The sequence below is a fragment of the Pygocentrus nattereri genome, chromosome 13 (genome assembly GCF_015220715.1).
Source record: "Pygocentrus nattereri isolate fPygNat1 chromosome 13, fPygNat1.pri, whole genome shotgun sequence".
NCBI classification, from domain to species: domain Eukaryota; kingdom Metazoa; phylum Chordata; class Actinopteri; order Characiformes; family Serrasalmidae; genus Pygocentrus; species Pygocentrus nattereri.
This window is the reverse complement of record NC_051223.1, coordinates 1,776,139-1,802,644: the sequence shown is the minus strand read 5'-3', so window position 1 is coordinate 1,802,644 and position 26,506 is coordinate 1,776,139. Positions and strand designations below refer to the sequence as shown.

General features: G+C 40.5%; 1 protein-coding gene across 5 annotated transcripts in view; it reads right to left on the bottom strand.

The window, feature by feature from the left end:
* Positions 1-26,506, bottom strand: part of pcdh15b (protocadherin-related 15b) — a 323,144-nt gene that overhangs the window by 270,432 nt on the left and 26,206 nt on the right. For all 5 annotated transcript variants that reach the window (XM_037544214.1, XM_037544216.1, XM_037544217.1 and 2 more), the window contains exons 3-4: positions 1,350-1,364; positions 1,021-1,086 (exon numbers count right to left, since the gene is read on the bottom strand). In XM_037544214.1, coding sequence (XP_037400111.1) covers positions 1,021-1,086; positions 1,350-1,364 — 81 coding nt within the window. The remainder of the gene's footprint in view (positions 1-1,020; positions 1,087-1,349; positions 1,365-26,506) is intronic.

Here is a 26,506-nt window from a genome sequence, read left to right as displayed (position 1 = left end):
GTGACAGGCCTAGCGCGCATGTGTCTACGCTGGAAATTTAAATATATTCCCACTCTTGGTATTAGGAGGTATGAAGGGGTTAGAACCGTGAACATTTTGACCTGTTCATAGCTCTGGACGAATGAGAGAACGGGCGTCAAAGCGGCTGTACATTGCATTGTTTGGGCTACCCTAAAAATGAACAGTGCATGCAATAACAACCTCCCACCTGACATGAGACATGCTTGGACTACTTCAGAGCCTCAAACTGCATTAGAGTCTTACTAAGAGAATGACACTATTAGACCCTCTTCAGCTTTCATTTGCAGGCTGGCCAAGGCAAAAGGCCAGGCCTCTCATCAAACCTGTCAAAAGGTTTGTTCATGTTCAAATCCAATTACAGCTAGTTCAAAAATTCCACCTGAAAAGAGACAGAGAGAGACGCACACAAAGAGAAAGATCTATTACATAAAGAGGCCCCTGGCTGGGGGAGGCACGCTGAACACCATCTGTGATGTGGCAGCCCAGCCCTGTGAGGTGCACCATGGGAGGCCCAGAAAAGCCAGTGAATTACACATTTGTCACAACAGGAACCTCTATCATTAGTGCAGCAGACACGTTTTCCCCATCCATAAATTTTGTAAACTAGACAAATCTTAACCAATCTGGTTTTGTCTGGGACATCTATGGGTCTAACATGTGCAAGCACAGACTTCCTTTGCAGCAACCGAAGCCACAGAGAGAAATAAAAAACATATTTCATCTCTACTTTCCAGTCAAGGCCTTTCTATAATGGATTTATTCATTCTCCTTGTTTGACTGGAAAGATCACATGCTTTTGCAAAGCTCTACCCAATAACGCTCAATAACAACCCATATGGCTGTCCAATATACCAAGTCATCTCCTCCCCATTTTCATATGCACTCCCTTCTCACCTCCAAAAATTTACGCCCTCATAATATTGAGCACGATGGCGCATTTGTTCAAGCAACCCTGAGTGGTTTCTTAGTGCAAATCTTGAAAAGAAGATCGATACCTACCATTAGGACTCTCCTCGTCTATGGCTACTATGGTGGCTGGTGGACCAGTTCTGGAGAGCTTGCACTCTGAAAGGCAGAAAGGAAACATCATCGCCCTTAAACAAGGTTCATAAACCACAAACTAAAGATACTGGCAGAAATTTCCATTTCAACCAAGGTCCCCATTAAGTCGTGTTCTAGCAGGGCCAATACACGAGGGGCAGGAGCACAAAACATGAGGCATTCTATACACACTGAGGCTCTTTCTAGTAAGGACTGATGAAATGCGGCTCTTCAAGCAGATAAAGAGATGTAAGAGATGAAGAAAAGAAAAAGGAAAACAGACTTACCCTCATACTGCCAGTCTGCCGTCAGAAACAGTGTGAACAGCGAAGAGAGGGAGAAAGAAAAACAGAAAAAAACACGAAAAGATCAAAACATTGTAAACAGACATGCAAGGAGATCCCTTGTAGTTGCTAAGACGTTGTTATGAAGGTAGGCTATACAAAAACCATGTGTGACTGGCCAAAAGAACACTATTATTCCTTTTATATGCATATGAATGTGCACAAATATATGCATATATATAAATATATGCATAATATGAATACATATTATTTCTCTATATAGATTCCACGCTCCTATAAAGTTTAATGCTTCTAGCTCGAATACTAGACAAATAAAATGAAGATCTGCATCAAGCCAACTCAATTAACACTGGAAAGATCCAACCTAGGTGCTACAGAACTTCACCGCAAATCATATTCTAATTCTAAAGACTTCCACTTAAAAACTTGAGGTTTTTAGGCATTTAAATTGAGTTGAAATCAGTTGAGTTGAAATCAGTCTTCATGTAATTGCTGAAGTTTTTACAACGCGGCATTAGATGATGAATTTACTCTAACTCGACTGCATAGGTACATAAGCAAGAGCCATATTAGCATCACCGATACTTACACAGCACATTAGTGTCTGGATTGGCCTGATACTCAGACAGATCGGCAGAGAGATAAATAGAAAATAAATTCTGTTGAGCTTGGCTGGGTTTCAACCTAACCGTCAATATGCTTTCGCTCTCGTCGTCAGCTGAGCGACTTATTCAGCTGTTAGTATTAGCAGAAAAGGGGGCTTTTGCCTAAAAGCCCTCGCTTTTTCACAGTGTGTTTAGTGCCGACGCTGCAGGAGCTGGGATTTACAGTGGAGTGCAATGAGACAGCGCTACACAGCGCAGCACTGGACTAAGTCCTTGAGTGAATGATTTGATTAACATGCTCCTTCATGGCTGGCAGCGGGAGATATATGGCTGCAGCTGCTGCATTTGTTAGCAGCAGAGGAATTCAGTCTGAGGCCGTTCTCTTTCCTCCACTGCTTCTCCCGCTGTCTCTTCAACGCCCCAGCCTAAAAACGAATGGCTAGTTATGAGAAGAGAGAGAATGTAGATCACACTAAATTAACACTGTGAATTCTGCTGCAACACACGTCAGCTGTTACGAGGAAAACGACTTTCCCCTGAAATTTATAACGGTGGAATAAAAATATATTCACATGGCCGTTTATGGGCATTAACGAGAGCCAAAACTGTGAGAAACGACCGCCGTACTATGGCCTTTAATAATTTGGCATTCCAGTCTAACATTCACTTTTAACTTTAGGAGCGATATTCTATAATAGTGAGGCTAGGCTCCCTGTTGGGGTTGGCATCACGACAATATGTTATTGATATAAATTACTACATAATGTGCTTTTCCAAGCACATGGAGTGGGCGACGTGGCAAAAGTACACTTTAATTAAAGAGTCTCATGATGCGTGACGTCCATTACAACACGTTTCTGAAATGTATTACAGGCAAAAAGCACAATTAAAAACACCATTTAAAACTACCCTTAAAAACGAATGAGTTCAATGATTTTAATTCAACGTCTCACATGCTTCCCTGCTCTAAATCCAATTTAGCTTGTACTCCCTTTGCAAAGGAATGGGCAGTTTTTTTTAGTGCTCTGTTTACTGACGATCTCAACGACATGCTCGGATAATTATCATCACAATAAAGTATCGTCACATTGCCCATCCCGTGCACACATTACTGAACCATCTAGAAGACAGGAGCTGCATTCTCAAAGAATCTTCATGCAGCTGACTAACAGTTGTTGTAACAGCTTGATGTTAGGGTTGTAAGGACCTTCTTAACCTATGACCATCCTGGGATGGTCATCCAGGTCGTTGTGGCGTAATTCCTGGGCTACGTCTTGTCATCTATGTGACAGTGTTTCAATATGCACACATGATTTTCGCATGACGTAAACATTAATTATTACATTAAAAATTAAATTAGCCAAGAAAAATCTCCACTCATAACTGGCATATTCTATTCGCCGTTAGCATGTTCTACTGGAGGCAGCCGAATACCAATGGCATAAAAACGTAATATGCAGAATGATATTACCTCCACACTCAGGAAAATAAAAATATGAACACACCTTCTACAGAGAATGCATGTCTGCACACTGTAATGCGCAATTACTGCTTACTTGCAAGTAAACTTGCAGAAAAAGTCAAGTGTTTGCTGCAAAGGATGCATTTACTTATTTTCACTTAGAAAGTATACAAAACAGGATATTTGACCAGCTCTATTTATGTGTGCGCTGTGCCACAATGCCAGAAATTGCGTCCCACACACACAACCGCTGTGGCCACAGGAGGAAAAATCACATGCATAGTAACTGCATAGTAACCAGTAGCTGATTGGATGCCAGCCCATTATGACATCATTTTATTTCATTAATTTACTTTTACCCATTGTTTGATTTTTTGTTCTATCCCATCTTTAAGAAGAATCCTAGAGAAACTCACCACTTCAATGTCTTTACAGTGGTAATAAGAACCACGAGTTGCAATGTTTATAACGCAAATATGGGCATTTTATTTAAGTTGAGTGAAACTTTTTTAATCCCACAAACGGGGAAATTCCACCTCTGCGTTTAACCCATCCGTGAAGTGAAACACCACATACACACTAGTGAATACACACACACTAGGGGGCAGTGAGCACACTTGCCCGGAGTGGTGGGCAGCCCTATCCACGGCGCCCGGGGAGCAGTTGGGGGTTAGGTGTCTTGCTCAAGGACACCTCAGTCATGGACTGTCGGTGCTGGGGATCAAACCGGCAACCTTCCGGTCACAGGGCCAGTTCCCTGACCTCCAGCCCACGACTGCCCCCTATTTACTATTCAAAATGACCCATAAACCTAAGCAAGCTCTCTAAATTTTAGATTTAAATTTTTAGGGATTAAATCAAATCAACATGAAGTCTTGGGCTACTCTATCTATCCGAATTGGCCACGTTGTTTGTTGTCATGCTCTTACAGATGTCTGTGATTTTGGTGGCTTATCCAGGCAGGTGTCGCATCACATTGGAACAACTTCTGACTGCCGCTACTCACAATATTTAGTCTTCTAGCACAGATCTATTATGTTTTCTGAATCAGCTTTTGGATGAATGGCATAAACCTCTTCTGTGCCTCCTGCATTTCTTTAGAATTGAGCATGTCATGTAAAACCACACTGAGGTACCATCTTAATTACTGAATTATTCAAAAAGTTTTGAAAATCAGCAGAATTTCCCTTAAAAAAGCCTTTTTAAATGCAGCACTGCTGCTTTGTGCAACGTCCATTTCCACTTGTTTGCAAACCTCAAACTAAATATCGTGCATTAAAAAATATCTTCTACTATCGTAACAATCGTTCCACAGCGTGAAGTGAATTCTCAGACCAGGCATACGTCATCCACACTACGCGTGTCCCCAAAACCCCTCTTTGGTCCGTTGCTCATGAATTAGAGATTAACAGCACGTGTGTCATGTTACTTGACATCAATACGCCGATACACTAAACCCAGGCAGGTCGGTTCTCTTAGCAACTGTCCCACTGTGCATAAGCACTGTTTCAAAAGGACTCCAAACAGACTGCTACCTCTCCATCAAAGATTTATAGCATGAGGTCTTTCGATCCCTTTTTACCGAGCAACATGACAAATAGCCCTGAACGTTTTTTGACAGAACAGTCCAAACTAGACTGAATTGAATTGTGTTTTGACATGCAGAGATTTCACCACGGTGTGTAAATTTTAAGTATCACAGAAATCATGATGTATTATTTTGAGTGATTGAAGACACAGACCTTGAACAAACCACCAAGTTGAAAGACGACCTCTGATAGAGATGAGGGTTCCAGTAATATGTCATAAATGAAGATAGTTTCAAACTGCCTGAATAGTTCACTTGAAGCTTGAAATCAGACTTGTCAGGATAAAAACACAGAACCAAGAGCTGGACATTTTTTTTCCTGCCTCTATTATCTTTACGTTCAAAATGTTTACCTTCAACACATCATTTAAACCTAGAACCATTAAACTCTGTATACCCAAATCGTAACACTCAGACAGGGTTGTTAGGTCCAAGTGCAGAGAGTCTTTTAATAAGCTAAGTCCCCAGAGAACCAACAGGCAAAGAGTCAAGGAAAAACAGGAAAGACCGAAACGCAGTGAAAACGGCTCGACAGTGACACAGAGAGTGGCAACACCTCACAAGGAGGCAGAGTGAGAGTCCGGGTTATAAAGGGTTGCTGATGAGTAGATTGTAGTCAGGTGTGTGAGTGTGGGAGGAGGAGTCAGCCCCTCAATACTCCGGAGAAGCTGATCTCTGGATGGAGGAACGGCCAGTAGGCGTGACACAAATAGTGTGCTTGTGTTTTGAGACTAATCGAACACAGTTTTCGTACAATTTTCATTCAAAGACAAAATTTCCACAGAACAATGAATAATACAATGTTGCGAAACTTCAAACCTGCCACAAATGACAAAGGATATCACAAGCATCCCAGGATACTGCCTGGGATATCACATCAATGGAAACAGCGAACAGATGGGCATAACAAAGCCTTAGCAACCACCTGAAATACTGTAAACCCTAGCAATCACTGGAGATAGTAATGTGTTGCCTAGCAACATTAACAACCACCTTGGATACAATGGAAATGGTCAAGCAACACCTTAGTAACCATTTGGGATACTATAGTAATGGCCTAGCAACACCTTAGCAACTGCCTGGGAAACCACAACAATTGGTCCAGCAACACCTCAGCAACCCTGTGGGACACCAAAGCAACAACCTAGCAACACCTTAGCAATCACCTGGAATACTGTTAAAATGGCCTAGCAATGCAACAGCAACCACGGGGATACCAAAACAATTACGAAGCAACACCTTTTTTTCACAAACATGTATCACTCAGACACCGTTGCTAAGCAACGACTTTGACAACTGTAAGAGACGCTCAAGTAATCTGAACATTTTTACTTCTTACTGTGCCATAGTAACTGTGGACACACTCCCTCTCATCTTCTATGGCTTCGAAAGCAATTCCACAAATTAATATAAATTAATATAAACCCAATTAATTTATCCAAAATAAAATCAACAGTTGCCCACAACTGTTTTAAGCTTTAAAGCACGAGTAGCTGGCTTTCAGATCATTTCATTAATACTCATAAATACTCAGTAAAAACTTGGAAAGCAGCGCACACTGAGTTATTCTTAAGTTACAGGAGTGAGGACAGATGGATTCTAGGCAATCAAGGGTACATTTTTGGTAATATATCGCTGCTGATTATATAACTTAATATATATTTTTTGTAATATTATATTACATTATATATATTTATTGATTCAATATATTGATTATATATATTTTGTAATATATTGCTGCTTAATATATAACCTCGTATCTCCATTTTTGTCATTTTTCAGTTTTTGACATAATTTCAAAGCAACTGTTGCCCTTAACATTGTGTATAAATTTCACGATGAATGGAGCAAAAGAAACGACTCAGAAAGACGTCCGGTTCCACTGACTTGCATTAAAACTACAGTATGTTTTTTCTTTCTCCTGTAAAGTTCTAATTTTGGAGATACGAGGTTTTTCTTCCGACAACAGCGGGATACAACATGTTTACTATTGAAAAATCAGCTCTTTTAGTAGGACAGTTTCCACTGTTGCTGCCACTATTTTGCCCTGTATCTGTACACTGCTCTGATTCCCTTCACACAACAGAACAGTGAAGGTAGGCGGGGTTCTCTGGAGGTTGTATGATGATCACATTTCTCTTGAGATACCAGTGTAGACAGTAAACACAAACAACTGCAGCAACAATGAAGGATTTTGAACAAACGAATGAACTAAACAAGCTTGTATTTTTTGGAAATGCCGTCTGTAGTCTGCCTTGAGTGATGATTCTGTGACGATCTGGTTTTGACTGATAAAATGAGAGCAGAATGAAGGAATGAAGCATGGCCATTCTTCTGGACACCCCAGTTATGGGAACTGAGAGACTCAGCCATCAGTAATAAAACATCTATTACACTTTAGGGCGAAAATCTGCCATCGTGGTAGTTTGCAATCAGTAATAAGCAACATATCTACAATTATTAACGTACCTGTAATAGGCTGATTTGCAAACAGGTGAATGAACGTGTGCTGTGAAGGAGGCTACGTCCTGGTGCAATGAGTTAGCTATCAAAATGAGTCAGTTCTAATCATGTACCATCCTAATTAATGCCTTTTAACAGTTGAACACCTGCATGTGTTGTAGGTTACCTTATTCAGTGCTGTCAGGCTGGCTTTCTCATGTAGAACCTGTAGTGAATGCAACCTATACAAAAAATGTTTTGGGCTTTTCTAAAAGAAGTGTTTTTTTTTATTATTATTATTAATACAGCGAGGAAAATAAGTATTTGAACACCCTGTGACTTTGTTCTCCCACTTAGAAGTCATGGAGGGGTCTGAAATTTTCCTCTTAGGCCCACTGTGAGAGACATAATCTAAAAAAAAATCCGTAAATCACAATGTATGATTTTTTAATAATTTATTTGTGTGTTAATGCTGCAAATAAGTATTTGAACACCTGTCAATCAGCAAAAATTCTGGCCCTCAAAGACCTGTTAGTCCGCCTCTAGAAAGTCCACCTCCACTCCACTTATTCTAAATTAGAAGCACCTGTTTGAGGTCGTTAGCTGCATAAAGACACCTGTCCACCCCACACAATCAGTAAGACTCCAACTACTAACATGGCTAAGACCAAAGAGCTGTCCAAAGACACCAGAGACAAAATTGTAGACCTCCACAAGGCTGGAAAGGGCTACCGGGCAATTGCCAAGCAGCTTGGTGAAAAAAGATCAACTGTTGGAGCAATTATTAGAAAATGGAAGAAGCTAAACATGACGGTCAGTCTCCCTCGGACTGGGGCTCCATGCAAGATCTCACCTCGTGGCGTATCAATGATCCTGAGAAAGGTGAGGAATCAGCCTAGAACTACACGGGAGGAGCTGGTCAATGACCTGAAGAGAGCTGGCACCACTGTTTCCAAGGTTACTGTGGGTAATACACTAAGACGTCATAGTTTAAAGTCATGCATGACATGGAAGGTTCCCCTGCTTAAATCAGCACACGTCCAGGCCCATCTTCAGTTTGCCCATGACCATTTGGATGATCCAGAGGAGTCATGGGAGAAAGTTCTGTGGTCAGATGAGACCAAAATAGAGCTTTTAGGTCTTAATTCCACTCGCCGTGTTTGGAGGACGAGGAATGATCCATCCCAAAAACACCAGCCCTACTGTGAAGCATGGGGGTGGAAGCGTCATGCTTTGGGGGTCTTTTCTGCACATGGGACAGGACGACTGCACTGTATTAAGGAGAGGATGACCGGGGCCATGTATTGCGAGATTTTGGGGAACCACCTCCTTCCCTCAGTTAGAGCAGTGAAGATGGGTCATGGCTGGGTCTTCCAACATGACAATGACCCAAAGCACACAGCCAGGATAACCAAGGAGTGGCTCCGTAAGAAGCATATCAAGGTTCTGGAGTGGCCCAGCCAGTCTCCAGACCTAAACCCTATAGAAAATCTTTGGAGGGAGCTCAAACTCCGTGTTTCTCAGCGACAGCCCAGAAACCTGGCTGATCTGGAGAAGGTCTGTGTGGAGGAATGGGCCAAAATCCCTGCTGCAGTGCAAACCTGGTGAAAAACTACAGGAAACGTTTGACCTCTGCAATTGCAAACAAAGGCTACTGTACCAAATATTAACGTTGATTTTCACAGGTGTTCAAATACTTATTTGCAGCAGTAACACACAAATAAATGATTAAAAAATCATACATTGTGAATTCCGGATATTTTTTTAGATTATGTACAGTTATATATATATATATATATATGTATATGTATATACAGTTAATATACAGTACAGTGCAAAAGTCAGAGGCCAACCTCCCTTTACTTCATTTCCATTGAAATTACTATAATTATCAGGGACAAAAAAAAGAGAAAACCTCAACAACCAAACAATCATCAGCTTCTTCAGAACTAAGTGCTTCTATTTTGTCTGGAAGACTTTCGTTCAGTTTTCAGAAATCTGCAGGGATATTTTTTTCTCTCCGAAGTTTGTTGCATTTTCAGCTTTTCGCAATCCAAGTTACCCGCAACACATTAAGTGATGTTGAAGTGTGGGCTCTGGGGTCGGTCCATTGTTTTGAAAACACCGGCAGCTTCTTTGTTTGAACTGCGAATTCTCTTTTTTGCTGTTTTCTTTTCTCGGTAATCTCTCAAAGACAAAAGTTTTAAGCGCTGTTTATCAGACGGTGAGCGTCCTTTGACTTCCCCCTCAGGTAAGTCGATCATTTTATATCGAATGTCCTCAGAAATATCTCAATACATAATACATTTCCTTTCAGAGCTGTAGCACTGAGTGGTCTTCTCGCAGTGGGAGGATGGACAGAAACAGTTGCAGATTTTTCCAGATCTGAAGCGAGAGATTGATTTTCCCCTCTCTCAGACTCTCAGAGATGGTAGCCTTAAGTACTGTCTATCTGGTGGTAACAAGTTTGGTGGTCTACCAGGTCTTGCAGGTGAATAATCTTATTTTCTCTATATCTTTTAATACATTTTTGGAAACTTCATGTTTTTCTTCATTTTTGTTCACCAGCTTTATGTGCATTATCTTACATCTAATCTCCTCAGAAATGTCTCCTGAAAAATATGAGTGTATTATATTGATATTGTCTACCTGACTGTAAAGTATCCTTAGGTATGAGAAATGAGAAAGGTGTTATTATTAATATTAATAATAATATATCTAACAAAATACAATTATTATAGATAGAACATCGCTTGATAAGAACATAAGTTAAATGGTCCCTAAATAGGTCAAAGCCATCATTTGGGAACGCGTAGCTTTGTGCCATCTGCCTAGTCTCTCATACACACCAGGCTGGTGTCTAAGCTAATCTTCATGGTTCACACTGCTGAATGTTTGGACGCGAGCCAGCAAGAGTAATCACGGTAGAAATCCATACTCATCAATAAACAAACACACGGCCCCTGCTCTGATCTCCACTCAGCCTTACAGCCAGACTGTGAGCCTTATGCAGACACGGCCTCCCCACTGAGGGTCACCAATGGGCGGCTATTAATGACTGCTCGTCCTAGAAGCACAAACACGGCTCGGCTTTGAATTGTTTTTCAGGAGAATGGCTGGCTGCCTAGGGATTGGGCAGTAGTTCCATTTGAATAATTTATCACTGATTTATTCTGGGAAAGCATTTAAAAGCCATTTTTTAAACGTTATTTCTTCGCGGTGAGCTCTAACGGCTCAGAAGATAAAGCCAAAGACCTTCAGCGAGATTAAACGAGGCCTCAAAGATGCATCATGCCACTTAAATACCGTAATTGCCTTGAAGGCATACGTTTCCCAATGACCTTCTCCAGCATAAGCACTGCGCTGGCATGCGTGAACCAAAAAGATGTAAAGACTTGATTGTGCCATTTAAAAGCATCGGTATGTTTGATGACGGTCCATTATGGATCTTGATCTTAAGAAGGCACCAGACACTGAATCACGGCTCTGTCTCACCTCGTCCGACTGATCGTTATTTTCATCACAGCACAAATCGCCCCCTCTGTGTAGATTCATCTCTAACGAGTCTGGAATGAACCGTAGCAATTCCTCGAAAAAATGTCAGAAGTCAAATATCAAAGACCTCAAAGAACATGACATGATGTAATTACACTTGGCCCAATTAAGCTTGTGCTCCACTTACTGGAAAAGGTTACACTCCATGAAGTGGATGGACAGTGAATATCTCAATAAGGGAGATGAACATGGTACGCATGTGTTAAAGGGGAATTCCACTGATTTTTAGAAACGTGTGCATTATTTAATAATTCAGAAGTAAACAAAAATAATTCAGAATTGTTTAACGCGCAAAGCGGTTTTGTTAGGAATCAGATGTCTGAAGAGTTTTACGTCTCCAAAAGCTACCAACATTTTCATGGAATATACTTTATATCTGAGTCACTGCTTTTACAAACATTTTGAACATCATTTTACACAAGGGTTATAAACACGGCAACACCCGGTTCCTATTAGCACCACTGTAAAGAAATCTCAATCCACAAGTTTGCATCTACAATGAAACACATCACATCAAAACACAATGACTTCCTTAGAGATTCATCTATGAGGACATTTCGGAAAACCTGTGGAATTCAAATCTTCCAGGCATACGGAACGCCACCCCTTTCTCTCCTGCTGCAACACTGAATAAGTGAATAATTTATTGCTGATCAACTATGTAATATTTCTGTGAAGGTACAAACTAGGCTGCGCAATATACTGTTATGCAATTTTTGTTTGTCTTGCAAGCGACACTGTTGCAATATCACATCTTGGTCATAAGAACGCAGACCGGTCTTTAAAACTGGCCTATGTAAGATTTCTGTTATTAAAATGAAGTATCATAACTGAGTCAGGAGATAAATGAACAGTGTGAGGTGTTTTGTGGGAGTTTTTCATGCCACATCATTCGTCTTTATGCATAAATGTCACACACACAGACGCAAAAAGAAGGTCTGGTTCAGTGTTTTGGCTCAAAAGCAAATGAACATTGCACTGATGAAGACATAATGCCAATAGAAGATAATAAGGAGGTATCAATATCGATATTGTGTTTATTTACTTATACTCAACCTCATAAAAATGCATCAATACTAAAATCCATCCATTTTCTAAGCCGCTTCTCCATCAGGGTCGCAGGGGGGTGCTGGAGCCTATCCCAGTAGACATCGGGCAGAAGGCAGGATACACCCTGGACAGGTCGCCAGTCCATCGCAGGGCAGACAGACAGACACAGACAGTCACTCACACCCAATGCAGCATGTCCAATTGGCCTGACTGCATGTCTTTGGACTGTGGGAGGAAACCGGAGAACCCAGAGGAAAACCACGCAGACACGGGGAGACTCCACACAGAGAGGACCGCGGTCGCCCGGCCGGGGAATCGAACCTCCTTGCTGTGAGGCGACAGCGCTACCCACCACGCCACCCATACTACCATCTACTACCATCATATGAAGTAAGCCTAATTAGCATACGCTGCCACGAACGAACGACTCAACTGACAAAAAAGCTGTCAACGAACGAGGGTCTGCTCACACAGTGGACTGTCTGAGACCCTGTAGAGGTCAGACACAAATTCAGTGGTCTCTCTGACAAACAGAAACAGTGTGATTTTTGGTCTTAAAACAATCACAATCACAACTGTTTTCCCAATATGGGTGGAGACACGTAGGCTAACAAAACAGAGAGGAAAAAAATCAGTGTTTGCTACTAAAGTCCTCATACTTTATAAAATTGTATATAATATATAATATAATGTATAAACATGAATATGGCGATTTTTAAAAACTGTCTTTGTAAAATATTCACACCTCACTCTATCATAGTGCGCTGTATCACGAGCTCACCACATAGACCTGTATCTTATCCTACCTCTAATTAAGGTGCAGTATCTGCTGCTGATGGATGGTATCTCTAATAATTACTGTGCAATATCTACAGTTTCTGTGTGATATCCAGTCATTACCTGCTCAGAAATGTGATATCCACACAGCTGCGTGTGTAAACTGTAAATTTGTAGTTTCTTAATTCTATTTTTATTTTTTATATTTTTCTGCTAACAGACGCCTTGTTTATTGATTTATTTCTATAGTATATCTTATATTTTGCATTTTGTATGATGCACATCTTTGTCTACTTACTGCTCTTTATCTGCTTGCTGTGTTTTCTGCTGTAACAATGCAAATTTCCCCCAGTGGGACAATAAAAGTCTGTCTTATCTTATACTGTCTTTTTGTGTAAGCTACTGTAACTCAGTGTCTCAGTGTGCTGCAAGTTATTTTCAATGAATCAGCTTTACTGAAAATTGTTCTTAGACACAAACCATCCACGTAGACTGTGTTTCATGTACCACGCCAATCAACCCGAGCACGTTCATACAGGACGAGTATATAAATCACAGGCTTTGTCCACATGCGATGGTCTATTCAAACACACAAGGGAGTCACTAAACAACACGATTTCTAAAATTACACATTTAGGGGACATCCAACTACAGCTCAACAAACTGGTTAGTGTAGTGGTTAACACCTCTGCCTTCTACGCTGTAGACTGGGGTTCAATCCCCACCTGGGTCAGCACCCTACACTATACCAATAAGGGTCCTTGGGCAAGACTCCTAACACCACCTTTGCCTACCTGTGTAAAAAAATATCAAACTGTAAGTCGCTCTGGATAAGAGCGTCAGCCAAATGCTGTAAATGTAAACAAAAGACACCAACACGAGCTTTTCAGATGCATTAGCCTCAGATGTGATTCCTGCTGTCACTGTGCTACAAAGACTATTGCTGAAACAGACAGACCAGAATCATGAGAACAAAACTATGAAAAGTACTTTAACTGCAGCTGTACAGAAGCGCTTTTCTGACGTTTAACAAAACATAGTCTTCTCCACTGCAATGCTACTCAAGCTGGAATAACTAAGGTAGCATAGATAGCTAATGCATGACATTTAAAATCAGCTAGATTTTAATCATTTTATTGTTAAGATTGGTTGCACCCATTTACATTAACAACTTCATTCTATTTAGTTCACTCACTACAGTACTGGATTATGGGGCAGTACCAAAACATATGTACTATGTATAGTATGAAGTAGTGGACAGTAACTGAGTATCTGAGTAAATGTAATTAGTGTCTGTACTTTAGTATTTTTGGGGTATCTGTACTGAAGTTTCTCCGTTCTGGGCGACTTTTTCCTTTCACTCCACTACATTTCAGAGTCTAATATCCGACTTTTTCCTCCTACATTTTGAGAAATCTGTGGTTCCTTTTGGTTTCTGTGTGTATAAAAACGTAACATGTCAAAACGAAAGAAGCGCAAAGCCAGAGCACCAATCAGGGCCCAGCGGTCACTTTGTTTAGAGCTGGTTTTGACCTGTTGGTCATACCGACCCAGTGCAGCACGCGGTTCAACGTCAGCGCAGCAGCGTAAAACTTTGGGAGAGTCTGTTCAACATAAATGATGAACTAACCTAACTTTGTGTAAATAGAGCTCAATATAGAAATATGTCCACATATGCAGTCGAGACTGACGCGGCTTTTTTTAAAACATCCCCTCCACTTTACTTTTAACGCAGCTATACGAAGCCTCACCAGAGCCAGTTTAAGGAAGGCTTGGCTGCTTCTTGTTTCTCCCATTATATCAAAATGTGACCGCAAAACAGGTTCAATAGGAACTCAGTCATATTGGACCAGCTCAGGCGTGCCCTCTAGCACCTGCCAAGCCTGGACGACATCACTGTGTGGCAATACTCCTCACTAGAAATTGTCTGGCCACATCCACTCAGAGGTCAGTACAGCAAAAGCAGTAGCGCTCTTGGTTCAGAACGTGAGAAAGTGAATTTATTTGTTGAAGCTCAAAATTGTACTCGACATGAAGCTTTAATGTAGCTGTAGTGTAAGGCTAGAGTGACTGGCCAGCATTCCCCGGCAGTAAATAGTACTGAACTAAGTTCTAGGTCAGAACTATTCGCTTGTGCCTGCTTAGTCTACTGGCTTACTGACTTTGAAACAATATGACGAGGTGTTGCTGTAATCTGCCAATGTTGTACAATTCAATTATTTCACATTGGCACAACAAGAAACAAAGTTGAAATGCTGGTCTGTAACCCAACACACACACACACACACACACACACACACACACACACACACACACACACACACACGCACACACACACCAGAACGTTTTTCCTCTGGGATTTATCTATCATAGACAAGGTCAGAGATCTCTTCGCTGCCTCCACATAGGATGGATGTGTCCACAGAGGTTGATTCTGAATAATCTGCTGACAGTGACTTTCACGACTCTTGTTAAAGTTCCCTTCCGGTGCGATGGTCCTCGCATCACTCTCTTAAAAATAAAGCTTCCAAAAATGGTTCTCTGCAGAAAAACAGAACAGTTCTTCACTTCTTTCCACTTCAAAAAACTGAAATATTGACCCTTGGTACTAAAATGCAGAGAAAGATTTGAGACTTTTTGAGAAGCCCAGCTCTTTTGCAATGTACACCAAACCTGAAGCACAAAACCTGTGTGTAATCTTAAATTCTCAGCTCTGTTGTCAAAATGCACGCAAACGCAGTCACTACAGCACATCTTCAACATTTCAATATTTGAGAAATATTGCTAAAGTTAGACCTTATATATCGCAGAGGGACGCAGAGCAACTAATTCAGGCATTTGCTGCCGCAGAGTGGATTACGGTAACGTTCTTTTCAGGTGGGTTTCCCCAGAAAACAATCCAACCTCTACAACTCACACAAAACGCAGGCAGCACGGATCCGAACGAAAAAAGACGACTCCTATCAGCCTGATTTTAAAAAAGCAGGAGACCTGCTGAAACCAGGCTGTTTATGCTCCAACGTTTTCTGCAAATAAAGAAAATGTGGAAAGGTCTGTTTCTGTTATTATCCTTCTAAAATGTACAACTTAATTCTCCCCCTTCTTTAAAACTCAGTGTATCGATCTTTTCAGCCGGCTGGATATTTTCTGTTGGTGGACTATTCTTAGTCCAGCAGCGACACTGAGATGTTTAAAAACGATTGTTGTTTATTCTCAGTTGTGTAGGTGGGGAGACGAACGCTCTGTAAACACTATCTGGATTTAAAACATGACCAACTTTACTTCAAATGAAAAGATCAGCGTTAAAAGCCCTGTTGGAGTCCCAAAGCCAATGTGGAATCTCCTTCAAGTCCGAGATGGTTCAGCTTTTTTAAACTGAGTGTGCGCACACACATAATGCACATCCATACATTCACATCTGGAAAAGCTTATTCTAATGCTTAAAGAAAAAGCAAGGGGGCCAACTCTCCCTTGGGACCTAGAGCTTCAAACCTGGGCCCCCTTCACACATCTGGATTTGGGTCCCTCTCTTGCGGGGGAAGGGTGGCGTGAGGCTCTCAATAGAAAATCTGACTTCACGTATGGAATGACAGGTAAAAATATAAAGAAAAACATGAATATTGCAATATAACAATATAACAAATACAAGATAAGTGTAAATACACCTCGCTATGAATGGTGATTCAAAAAGATTCATTTGATTTAAAGTGCCATATTTTTACAACTGTGAGGTGCCTAGGAACCAATCACGTACTAACTGAAGGAGGGGGTCGTAGACTGCCACCAGAAGACGGCTCCCTTCAGTCTGTAAGAAGATGTGACTCCTGAGCAGAGTGTTTTGCGTGTTCCACTTCAATAAGAGTGAATCCGTCACAGGTCCTCCAATAGCCCAGAGCGTTCATCGTTGGTTCCACAACGTGGATGATCTCCGAAATCGCACTGAAAGAGCTGTGAGTCCGGTGACACCAGACATGCTCAATCAAGAGGGATGAATTTGATTATGGCGTTGATGTTGTCCATACAGCTGGAGGAGGTCCGTATTGAGCACTCGCAAAATACATAATAAAATATACAATAAAAATGACGTAATAAACCTCATTGCGATTAAACCATTTACAATTCACTGCGTTGTTTTGTAATGACTGAGAAGTGAAATAAATCATTTTGAAATGGGACGAATCTTTTCGAGTCAGCCTATATATGCCTCCCTGTACAGTCTCTGAACCAGCTGCTATAGAGAAACTGCACTTAACAGGTGGAAAACAGGGATCTTAAGCATGCAGAGATGCTACAGCACCCAGAAGAACTGTGCTGTTTTCCTGATGCATGAATTTTACTATGTTCTTTCCTTTGTGCAGGATGCCGGATTCACAGGCTGGCCTAGTTTGGCAGTGCAGTGGCTTCTTGTTTGTTTTTTTTTGGTTAATATCAATTAAAAGACCATTCACAAACACAAGAAGCAATACAATGTATGTACATTGTAGAATATGTGTTAAATGTAGAGGGATTATATAGAAAATAATCCTATTTAATGGGTTAGTTTCAGCTTCTCCTTTGTTTTCAGCTGAACAGCAAGCAAAAACACTGGTACAGCAGAAGATTTAGCTGACTTCATTTTGTTTTACATTAAAATTTTATTCTCACTTGATAATGACGCCATCATTTAAATGAATGATTCCCATCCCCATTTTCTCAGCATGTGATCTGCACCTAATACTACAGGACAACAGTAGCAAAAAGCAGTCACACTTTATCTTCTGATTTATCTGGTAGTTTATAAGCATGACAATAGAGAAAATACAGTAAAATACAGAAACGAATCAAATTAGTTATTCCTATTGGCTGCTGTAGTTGACCCCTAAAGCCAGCAAAGCTTAAAAGTCCCAAGCCAGGATGAAGAACGATGATGAGGCCAACTAAGTTAAAATGGCATTGTTTTTAGAGAAAAGGAGAACAGACTGGCAAAATCAGTCCACCTGCCAAAGCTGTAATAAATGTCCAAAATGCTCATTTTACAGGAGCAGGAGAAATATTCGGTAACACTTTATTTGAAGGCTACCTACATAAGGGCTTCATGACGCATTCATAAGCACTGAATAATGTGTTTATGAAGCACTACTTGAACATTTATTAAGTGCTTGTGTCGGTTCTCGCAACCTGACATAAGATGTTTTATGAAATAAATGACATTGTCCTGACATAATATGAATAAACGTTGAACATATTTACAGCACTAAACATATTCACACTATACATAACTATACATGTGAGCATTCTTAAGACGACATTGTATTAATATCAGGTGAAATATGCCTGGAAACCACCCCCTCTTCCCTCCATGGCATGGATAAGATGATTGATGTGATTATGTGTAGGGTTTAAATGTTTAGTGCTGTAAATATGTTCAAAGTTTATTCTTATTATGTCAGTACAATGTCATTTATTTCATAAAACGTCTTATGTCAAGTTGCGAGAACTGACATAAGCACTTAATAAATGTTCAAGTAGTGCTTCATAAACACATTATTCAGTGCTTATGAGTGTGTTATGAAGCCCTTATGTAGGTAGCCTTCAAATAAAGTGTTAAAAGTGTAAGAAAGAGTAAAAGACCAAATGAAAAATAGGCGATTTAGGTTAATCAAGACAGCTGAGTTCTTATCAAAAAGAGTAATGAATTACATTTCAGGGGAGCTTTATTTTGATTACAATCAATTAAACCTGATTAAATGCCAGTGGCATGGAAAGAAGATCTGGGGTTTTACCCAGGGAATGACTTTGCGGGATACGCAGAAAATGGATCATCTGTTCGCCTGACGCTTTCAATCAAACACATCATTTACAGAGAGCTGGATCCTGAAACAGCTCAAAACATACAAAAACAAAACTATTTTTCTGGTACTGGTATTATATTCCATAAACCCAAATAAATCCGTTTGCAGCATCTTCTTGCTTCTAGCATCATTGCCTTGATAATGTCTACATGGCTAGTGGCACTCATTAGGACCACTCTACAGAGGCAGTCCCTAAACATCCTCATTAATGCGATTCTTTAGATGGCTGGCCAGTTAAAAGATAAAGCGCATCTGAAGTGGGGGGATAGCGCCAGCCCATAAAAAATGGACGAGGTTACGCTTGCTGCTATGAATCCTCAGCCTTGTCCTTAGTTAGCATGCGGTGGGGACTTGTCCAGACTGACCCTTTACTTGATTCATCTTCCTTAGTAGGGTGGACGGATTAGTATTCTCAGAGATGAGAGCACACCAGCGGTCAGAGTTCAATTGCATGGAGCATATGGCCGAAACCCCCTCCAGAGACACAATCCACCTTATTACTCAGGTGCAACCTTTGCTGCTCTTAATAAGGCAGAGCCAGTGTCAGGGGCTGCATTTCAACTCCCTCGGAGTCACACAAATGTGACAGAACAGAACCAAACGCTCTCTATTATGGGGAATATGAACTTTAGTGGTTGCCACAGGGACAAAATAGTAGGGAACCCTTGGTGCTTAGGGCTTAGGGCCCTATCTTACTCAGAGAATTTAAATGTTTGAATTTTTTATTATTTTATCATTTTTATTTGCTTTTTCATTTTAGTTTTCAGTCTCAGTGTAGTGGACTTTTTTGAGCGCATTCATTTTCCACAAAGACAGTTTTACTCAGTTGTGACCAAAAGTTTGTAGACACCTGCTCAGCCAGCATTTCTTGTGAACTCAAGGGTGTTAAGAGGGAGCTTCTAGCCTCTTTGCAGCAACAGCCTCTATGTTGGAACACTGCTGTGAGAGTTAGATTGCACTCCGCCACCAGCGCATTAATGACGTCTGGTACTAATGTCAGATGTCTGGATTAAAAAACAAAACAAAATGAAAACATCTCAACTGGATGGTGCTCCCATCTCTCTAAAGAATGCAGTTCATTGAGCACTGGGCACGGTGACCTTAGACTCACGTATGCCTGCCTCAGAGCATCCCATTCTACTGGCATTCCTTTTCTATGGAGATTAGCAGTGTGTGCCCAATTGAAGGCCTGTGTCAGCAATGGGTGCACCTTAAAGCAGAAGTCTTTTTCTTGTTAAAATTGAACGTAGTACTGAGTCAGGAGAAAAAACATGTTAAAACATGGTGTGCGTGGCCCGCTGCAAGTCGCCCTCTAAAGCCTGAAATAGACATTAAAAAGTCCCAGAGCTTGGAATGGACTTTGCAGGACTTTTTCAGGCTACATCAAATGTCTTTACATGTTTAAAACACATGCACTGGCTGAAAAAGAAGGTCCAGCTTCGTGTTTAGGTCTTCAACATTATATAGATGTGGCAACAACAGTAGATAAATATAGTTTTCATTCAGTACAATACATTCTTTCAACATCCACTTGGGGAAGGGGTGCAAAGCACAACCGACATTATCAGTCAGATACAGGAGTCTGATGATGCTACATTAATTATTTGCTTGCTGTGATGAGCAAATTTGCAGAGCATACAAGTGAGTAAATGTGCACTTTAGCAGTGCTGCTCTGTGTTCATCAAGCAAACTAATGACTTATACAGGCGAACACATGCATGCGTTGCACGGTAGGAATACATTTGTGCTAAGGCTACCTTACACTTTGCTGTCTGAATAAATGAATGAATGAATGAATGAATGAATGAATGACACTGTGCCCTGAACTAATCAATGCGTTTCATTTACTGATTTACATCATACATCATGAATGAATAGAATACATCAAATCTCTCTGTTTAGTTCATTAGTATTTAGTTCATCGGGGCAGTCGTGGGCTGGAGGTTCGGGAACCAGCCCTGTGACCTGAAGGCTGCCGGTTCGATCCCCTAGGCTGACAGTCCATGACTGAAGTGCCCCCTGGGCATCGTGGATAGGGCTGCCCACTGATCTGGCCAAGTGTGCTCACTGCCCCCTAGTGTGCATGCATGTGGGTGTTTCACTGCACATACCACAGTGTGCAAACCCAGTGACAAATGGTTCAATTCAATTTTGGCAATATTTGTGTTGAACAAATCACTTTTTAAAGTCAGTTTAATGCAGCTTGGATATTTTATTTATTTATTTATCCCACCCCAAGAAAATTGACATCTTTCTAACATTTCATTCTAAATGTTCTAGGTGCACTTTTGGGCTTCACATGTCTCAGAGGAAGCATGTGTTGGCCTACTGTCTCCCAGCTTGGAAGCATCACATGACCGTGACCTAGGGGTGGACCATATCGTACCATTCGCGATAATACTTCTACAGTATAACTTTTTAAAGGATAAAAAAATAAATATCGCGATAACAGCGATATTCTGACTTGCTGACGTAATGACGTCATGCGCATGGCATACATTTGTTACGTGAGTCATTTTGGAACAGAAAGAACTGGTGGAAAGCAGCTCTGTGGCGGAGGAGTTTGTTCCAAAAAAGGAGCGACTTCAGGAGCGTGGAGGTGGGTTGGTTATACAATCTCGGATGTACAACGGATCACAGTTATATGCAAGATAGGCAAGAAGCCTGTAACAACAAAAGGGGGAAAAACAACTAATCTGTTCCACCACCTCAGAAGCACTCAGAGTATGAGGAAAGTCAAAAATGCCGCGAAGAGCGCTCAACAGTCAAGGTTCAAATCCAAGCAGACAGTCTACACTGACTCAGCATAGCATCACTGTATCTCTGGAAAGCTGTACTCCATATGACAAGAAGAGCAAACGGAAAGAAATGACCCACGCCATCGCAATTTGTTTGGCTAAAGATATGATGCCGATTCAAACAGTGGAGAAGAAAGGCTTCACACGGCTTATTAAAAAGCTAGACCGCAGACATAGCATCCCTAAAAGGCAATATTTTTCAAGAACAGCACTCCCGGACGTGTATGAAAAATGCCGTGATAGGGTGACAGCTTCACCGTCTTGTGCCGAGTTCTATGCCTTCGACCACGGACACATGGTTGAGCAGACCTACAGAGCCTACATTAACAGTGGATGGAACGGTTTCTCCAGTCGTGGCGTCTCGACAGACAGCGGGGCAAACATTGTTAAGACAGTCGCACTGAACGGCTGAACCAGACTATCATGCTTTGAACATCATCTCCACACTCCTATTGCTAAGCACCATTTATTCATTTTCTATGAAATATTAGCCTTTGATGTTAATATAGCACATGAACAAATATTTTTACAATAATGTTACACAGAGGGCCAATAAAACATGATATCATTCAGAGCCTGACTGAAAGCTCGATTCAATTAAACGACTGTATTTCAACTAATTCGTTTTGCTATAGAGTCACTGTCAGTGTCAACCTGATTCACTGCTACCAAGTGAATCAAAGCCAGTGTACACTAGTGGTGAATGGTGGAACTGTAGCATATCGCTGCTGTCGGAAGAAAACCTTGCCTCTCCAAAACAGCAACTTTACAGGAGAAGGGAAAAACCTACTTCACTTTCAATGTAAGTCAATGGAACCGGAATTTTTCCCGTGTCATTTTGGGCAATTTCTTTTAGGCCATTCCTCATAAAATTTAAAAACAATGTAGAAAGTAACAGACACATTCAAATTATTTCAAAAACTGAAAAATGACAAAAATGGAAATACAAGGTTTTCTTCCGACAGCAACGATATATTTTAGCCTGGTCAACTGACTGGTTTGTTTTCTGTTTACCCATCAAATCGTACTATAGATATGTTGTTTTGTTTGGACCTTGAGGAGATTAAAATTCTATAAATTGAGAAATTACATAGTTAACAGGTCATTTAATATTTATGCTAATGTTGATATTAAAAATATTTCCAAAGTTTCCAAATGCCTTTGGAAAATTGTGAATGCCTTTTCTCACAGTTGGAAGAGGCAACGGGCTCTTCAAGATGTTCAGAAAGACATGGGCCTACCCCAAAGTAAACAGGCCAAGGATCACCCAGGGGCCACTGGAACAAGAAAAGGCCATCACTCAGGTCTTGCCTGCTGACCGGTCCACAAGGCACCTAGTCCTGACGTGGCAAGATACAGAGGTTCTTGACTCCGTGAACAATGCCCTTGGTCCTCTTTAAGAATTTACAGGTGCACTGCCGCTGAGGACTATGCCACTGTCTCATGTTCGAAGCCTGTGCTTCAGTTATTTAACAGTGACATTCTACAAGTGAAGGAGAATGACACAGACCTCACCAAGACTATAATAAACTCAACACTGGAGTTCTTGAACAGCAAGTATGAAGACCCTGAGGTTGAGGAACTGATAAGTCTGGCAACTATGCTTGACCCACGCTTCCACACTCAGTACATGGAGATTCAGATCATGAAAGATCCAGATCTGCCTTTGAAGCACCTTTACAAGCTTCAGGGTCAGCAGAAAGAATAGTAAGTGATGCAAAGAGGCAAAAGAAGACTCCTGGAAGCTTCTTCCTGAGGGCAGTACCTGACAAGGGTGGACAGTCTGAAAAGGAGACAAGTGAAGCAGAGCTGAACAGACAGTGAGAGTGATCTTGGTGATCTTGCGTGGTGGAAACTGCACAAGTTTAACTTTCGTTTAGCAAAAAAATGTGTGCATCCCAGCTACCAGCGCAGCCTCTGAAAGGCCTTTTAGCACAGGGGGCAATATTGTGATATTGGGTTACTAATTTCTGCCTCTAATTGGCTGCAGGTTTAGGCAGCATTTGAGAAATGAAGGTGCATGTGTTGCCTTTTTTGAAGGCCATATTTGTTTTGCATTTACTGTGAAGCTTCATTTGAAGTATTATTTTTTATAAGTAATTGTTTACATTTACAGATTATATGCATGCAAGTTTCTGCGCTTAAATTTTGTGTTAGATTTTTTTTTTTACATTTGTTACATTATTATATTTTATTTAGAATGTATTATTTTATACAAAATCAGGGTTGGTAAGTTACTGATTACAAAACAGAATATTTGAAACACAAATTTATACTAAACAAAACTTTAACTTTTTTTTTTTTTCATATCGCCAAAAATATTGTTATCGCAATAAATATTGTGATATTATTTTAGAGACATATCGCCCAGCCCTACAGTGAACAGACCAAACTACCAGCCTTACAGGACGTCTACCAGTCCCGCTGCCGGTCAACAATTCCGGTCAGACAGCGTCACCCAGCACTCTGCCTGTTCACCATCCTGCCATCAGGCAGAAGATTTTGAAGCATTCAGGCTGGAACAACCCGGTTAATGAACAGGCTGTCAGGCTTCTGAACAAGCAGTGAAGCTGTGGGTCCCCAACTACCACTTCACTCAGTCACTCTGTCAACGTTATTATTATATCATATCTCCGCTATGGACAAAAACACTTTAACACTTTAAGTCACATTAAAGAACAATAACAATGAGTCACTTACGCCACTTTAAAATCTATATTTCTCTATATTGTTTGTGTATTTTCTCTATATTTTGTGTATATGTAATATATTTCAACTTTTTTTTTACTTTTACTTATTTACTTTCTGTAAAGTGATCACATGAGCCTCACCATAAGCATTTCAATGCCTAAATGTCCTAACGTTGTGCAAATCACAAATAAACCTAAACTTGAACTTGAAACTTGACCTATCGAGCAAGTGGGAGTAGACATGACTATATTTGAGAGACAGCTGGCAAATTGGCCAAGAATTGTGCATCCATTTATACAGTGGGGCTAAAAGGATACACTTTCGTTTCTTACTAAAATTATCAATGTAAATATATTTTCTTCACTAATAATGTGTGTATTTACTGAAAATGCAACACACTTGTACATGTGTGTATTCATACTTCACACGATGAAAAAAGCTATACAACCTACAACCTTAATATCCTTACAGTGTTTGATCTTCGACAAATGAGGCAGAATTTTAAACTTTCATTTTGCTATTTATGTTATAGAAAACATTTTCATTACAATTTATAGACATAGTCAGCTACAGTTTAGCTAGAAAACACCTGGCACATCTATTTTTGGTAGGCCTACATCTCATCAAAGTTAGGTTAAAATGCCATTTGTAGAGTTTCCACTAGAATCTTAGAACCATGTTTACACACACTCACTAGCAACACGGTTCAAACTTTCATTTACAGATAAATCTACAGCCTTGATAAAATAAAACCACAATTAACATGATAAATGTGATTTGCAGAATATTACTTGGCAAAATACTACAATCATAATATAACCAAAAATGCTGGGACACTGTGCAAATCACTTAAAACCTGTACTTATTTGACAATAGTAAAAGGACAGCATATCAACTGCTAAAACTGACCAATTTTAATGGCATGTTTGGTTATAAAACAAGCATCCCAGAGAGGTTGAGTCTTTCAGAAGTAAAGATGGACAGGAGTTGACCACTGTGTGGGTAAACAGCACAACAATTCAAGAATCTACACTAGTAGCAGATTCTGTAGTGGAAGTCATGCAGCGGAAACGCATGAGCTCAGGAACACTTCTGAAGACCACTGTCTGTGAACACCATTCATCACTGCCTCCTTAAATGCTAATCAAAACTCTACCATGCAATAAAGAAGTCTTATAGACACAGGACCCAGAAATGCTGCCACCTTCTCTGGGCCAGAGTTCATTTGAGATAGACTGAGGTTAAGTGGAAAAGTGTTCCGTGGTCCAATGGATCAAAATTTGTATTTCTTTTTGGAAATCATGGTCACTGCATCCTCTAGGCTAAAGACCATCAGGTTTGTTATCAAAGCATGATGGTATGGGGGTGCATTAGTTCACATGACATGGGTGACTGGCACATCTGTGAAGGCACAAATGCTGAATGATATTTACAGGTTTTGGCAACATATGCTGCCATCCAGATGACGTCTTTTTCAGGAAGAGCCTTGCTTATTTCAGCCAGGCAATTTAAAACCACATGCTGCATGTGTTAAAAGAGCATGGCTCCGTAGTAAAAGAGTTTGGGTGCTAAACTGGCCAGCCTATAGTACAGCACAGTCTCCCACTGAAAACATCTGGTAGTTCATGAAACGAGAAATATGAGAAATGAGTCCTCAAACTGTTCAGCAGCTGAAATCCTACATCAAGTAAAAATGGGAAAACCTTTCACTTCAACCTTTCACAGAACTACAGCAGTCGGTCTCCTCAGTTCCCTAATGCTTACAAAGTGTTCTAAAAAGAAGAGGTGATAGAGTACAGTGGTAAACATGCACCCGTCCCAACTTTTTTGGAACATGTTGCTTCCATCACATTCAAAATATGCATGTTTTTCAAAAAAACATCTCAATTTAAGCAACATGTTGTCTTTATACTATTTTCAAATAAATATTGGGGTTAAATGATTTCTACATCACTGCAGTTTGTTTTCATTTACATTTCGCACAGCGTCAAAACTTCTTGGAAGTGGGATTATTTGAGAAAGAAGCCCGAACTTCAAAGCATAGATTTAGAGAAGGTTGCATTAACAGTGGTTTAAATCTATGTTATTAATGCTTATTAAACAGGTTTTTCTGATGTTCACAAGCTTATCAGTTCTTAAAAACAACACAGCATGAGAACACGTAGCCTTAAAGAGTATAAGGGGCACCACGTTAAACATATTATGTTAAAACACAGGCTAATCTTCCTTTTTTTGTAAGATATAGCACTAAAACTGAAAGGGCCATATGAGATTTATTTAATGTATTCATTTCTTAGGACATGTGTTCATTTAGATGTAGGTTGGCTTATGCTTTGCTCT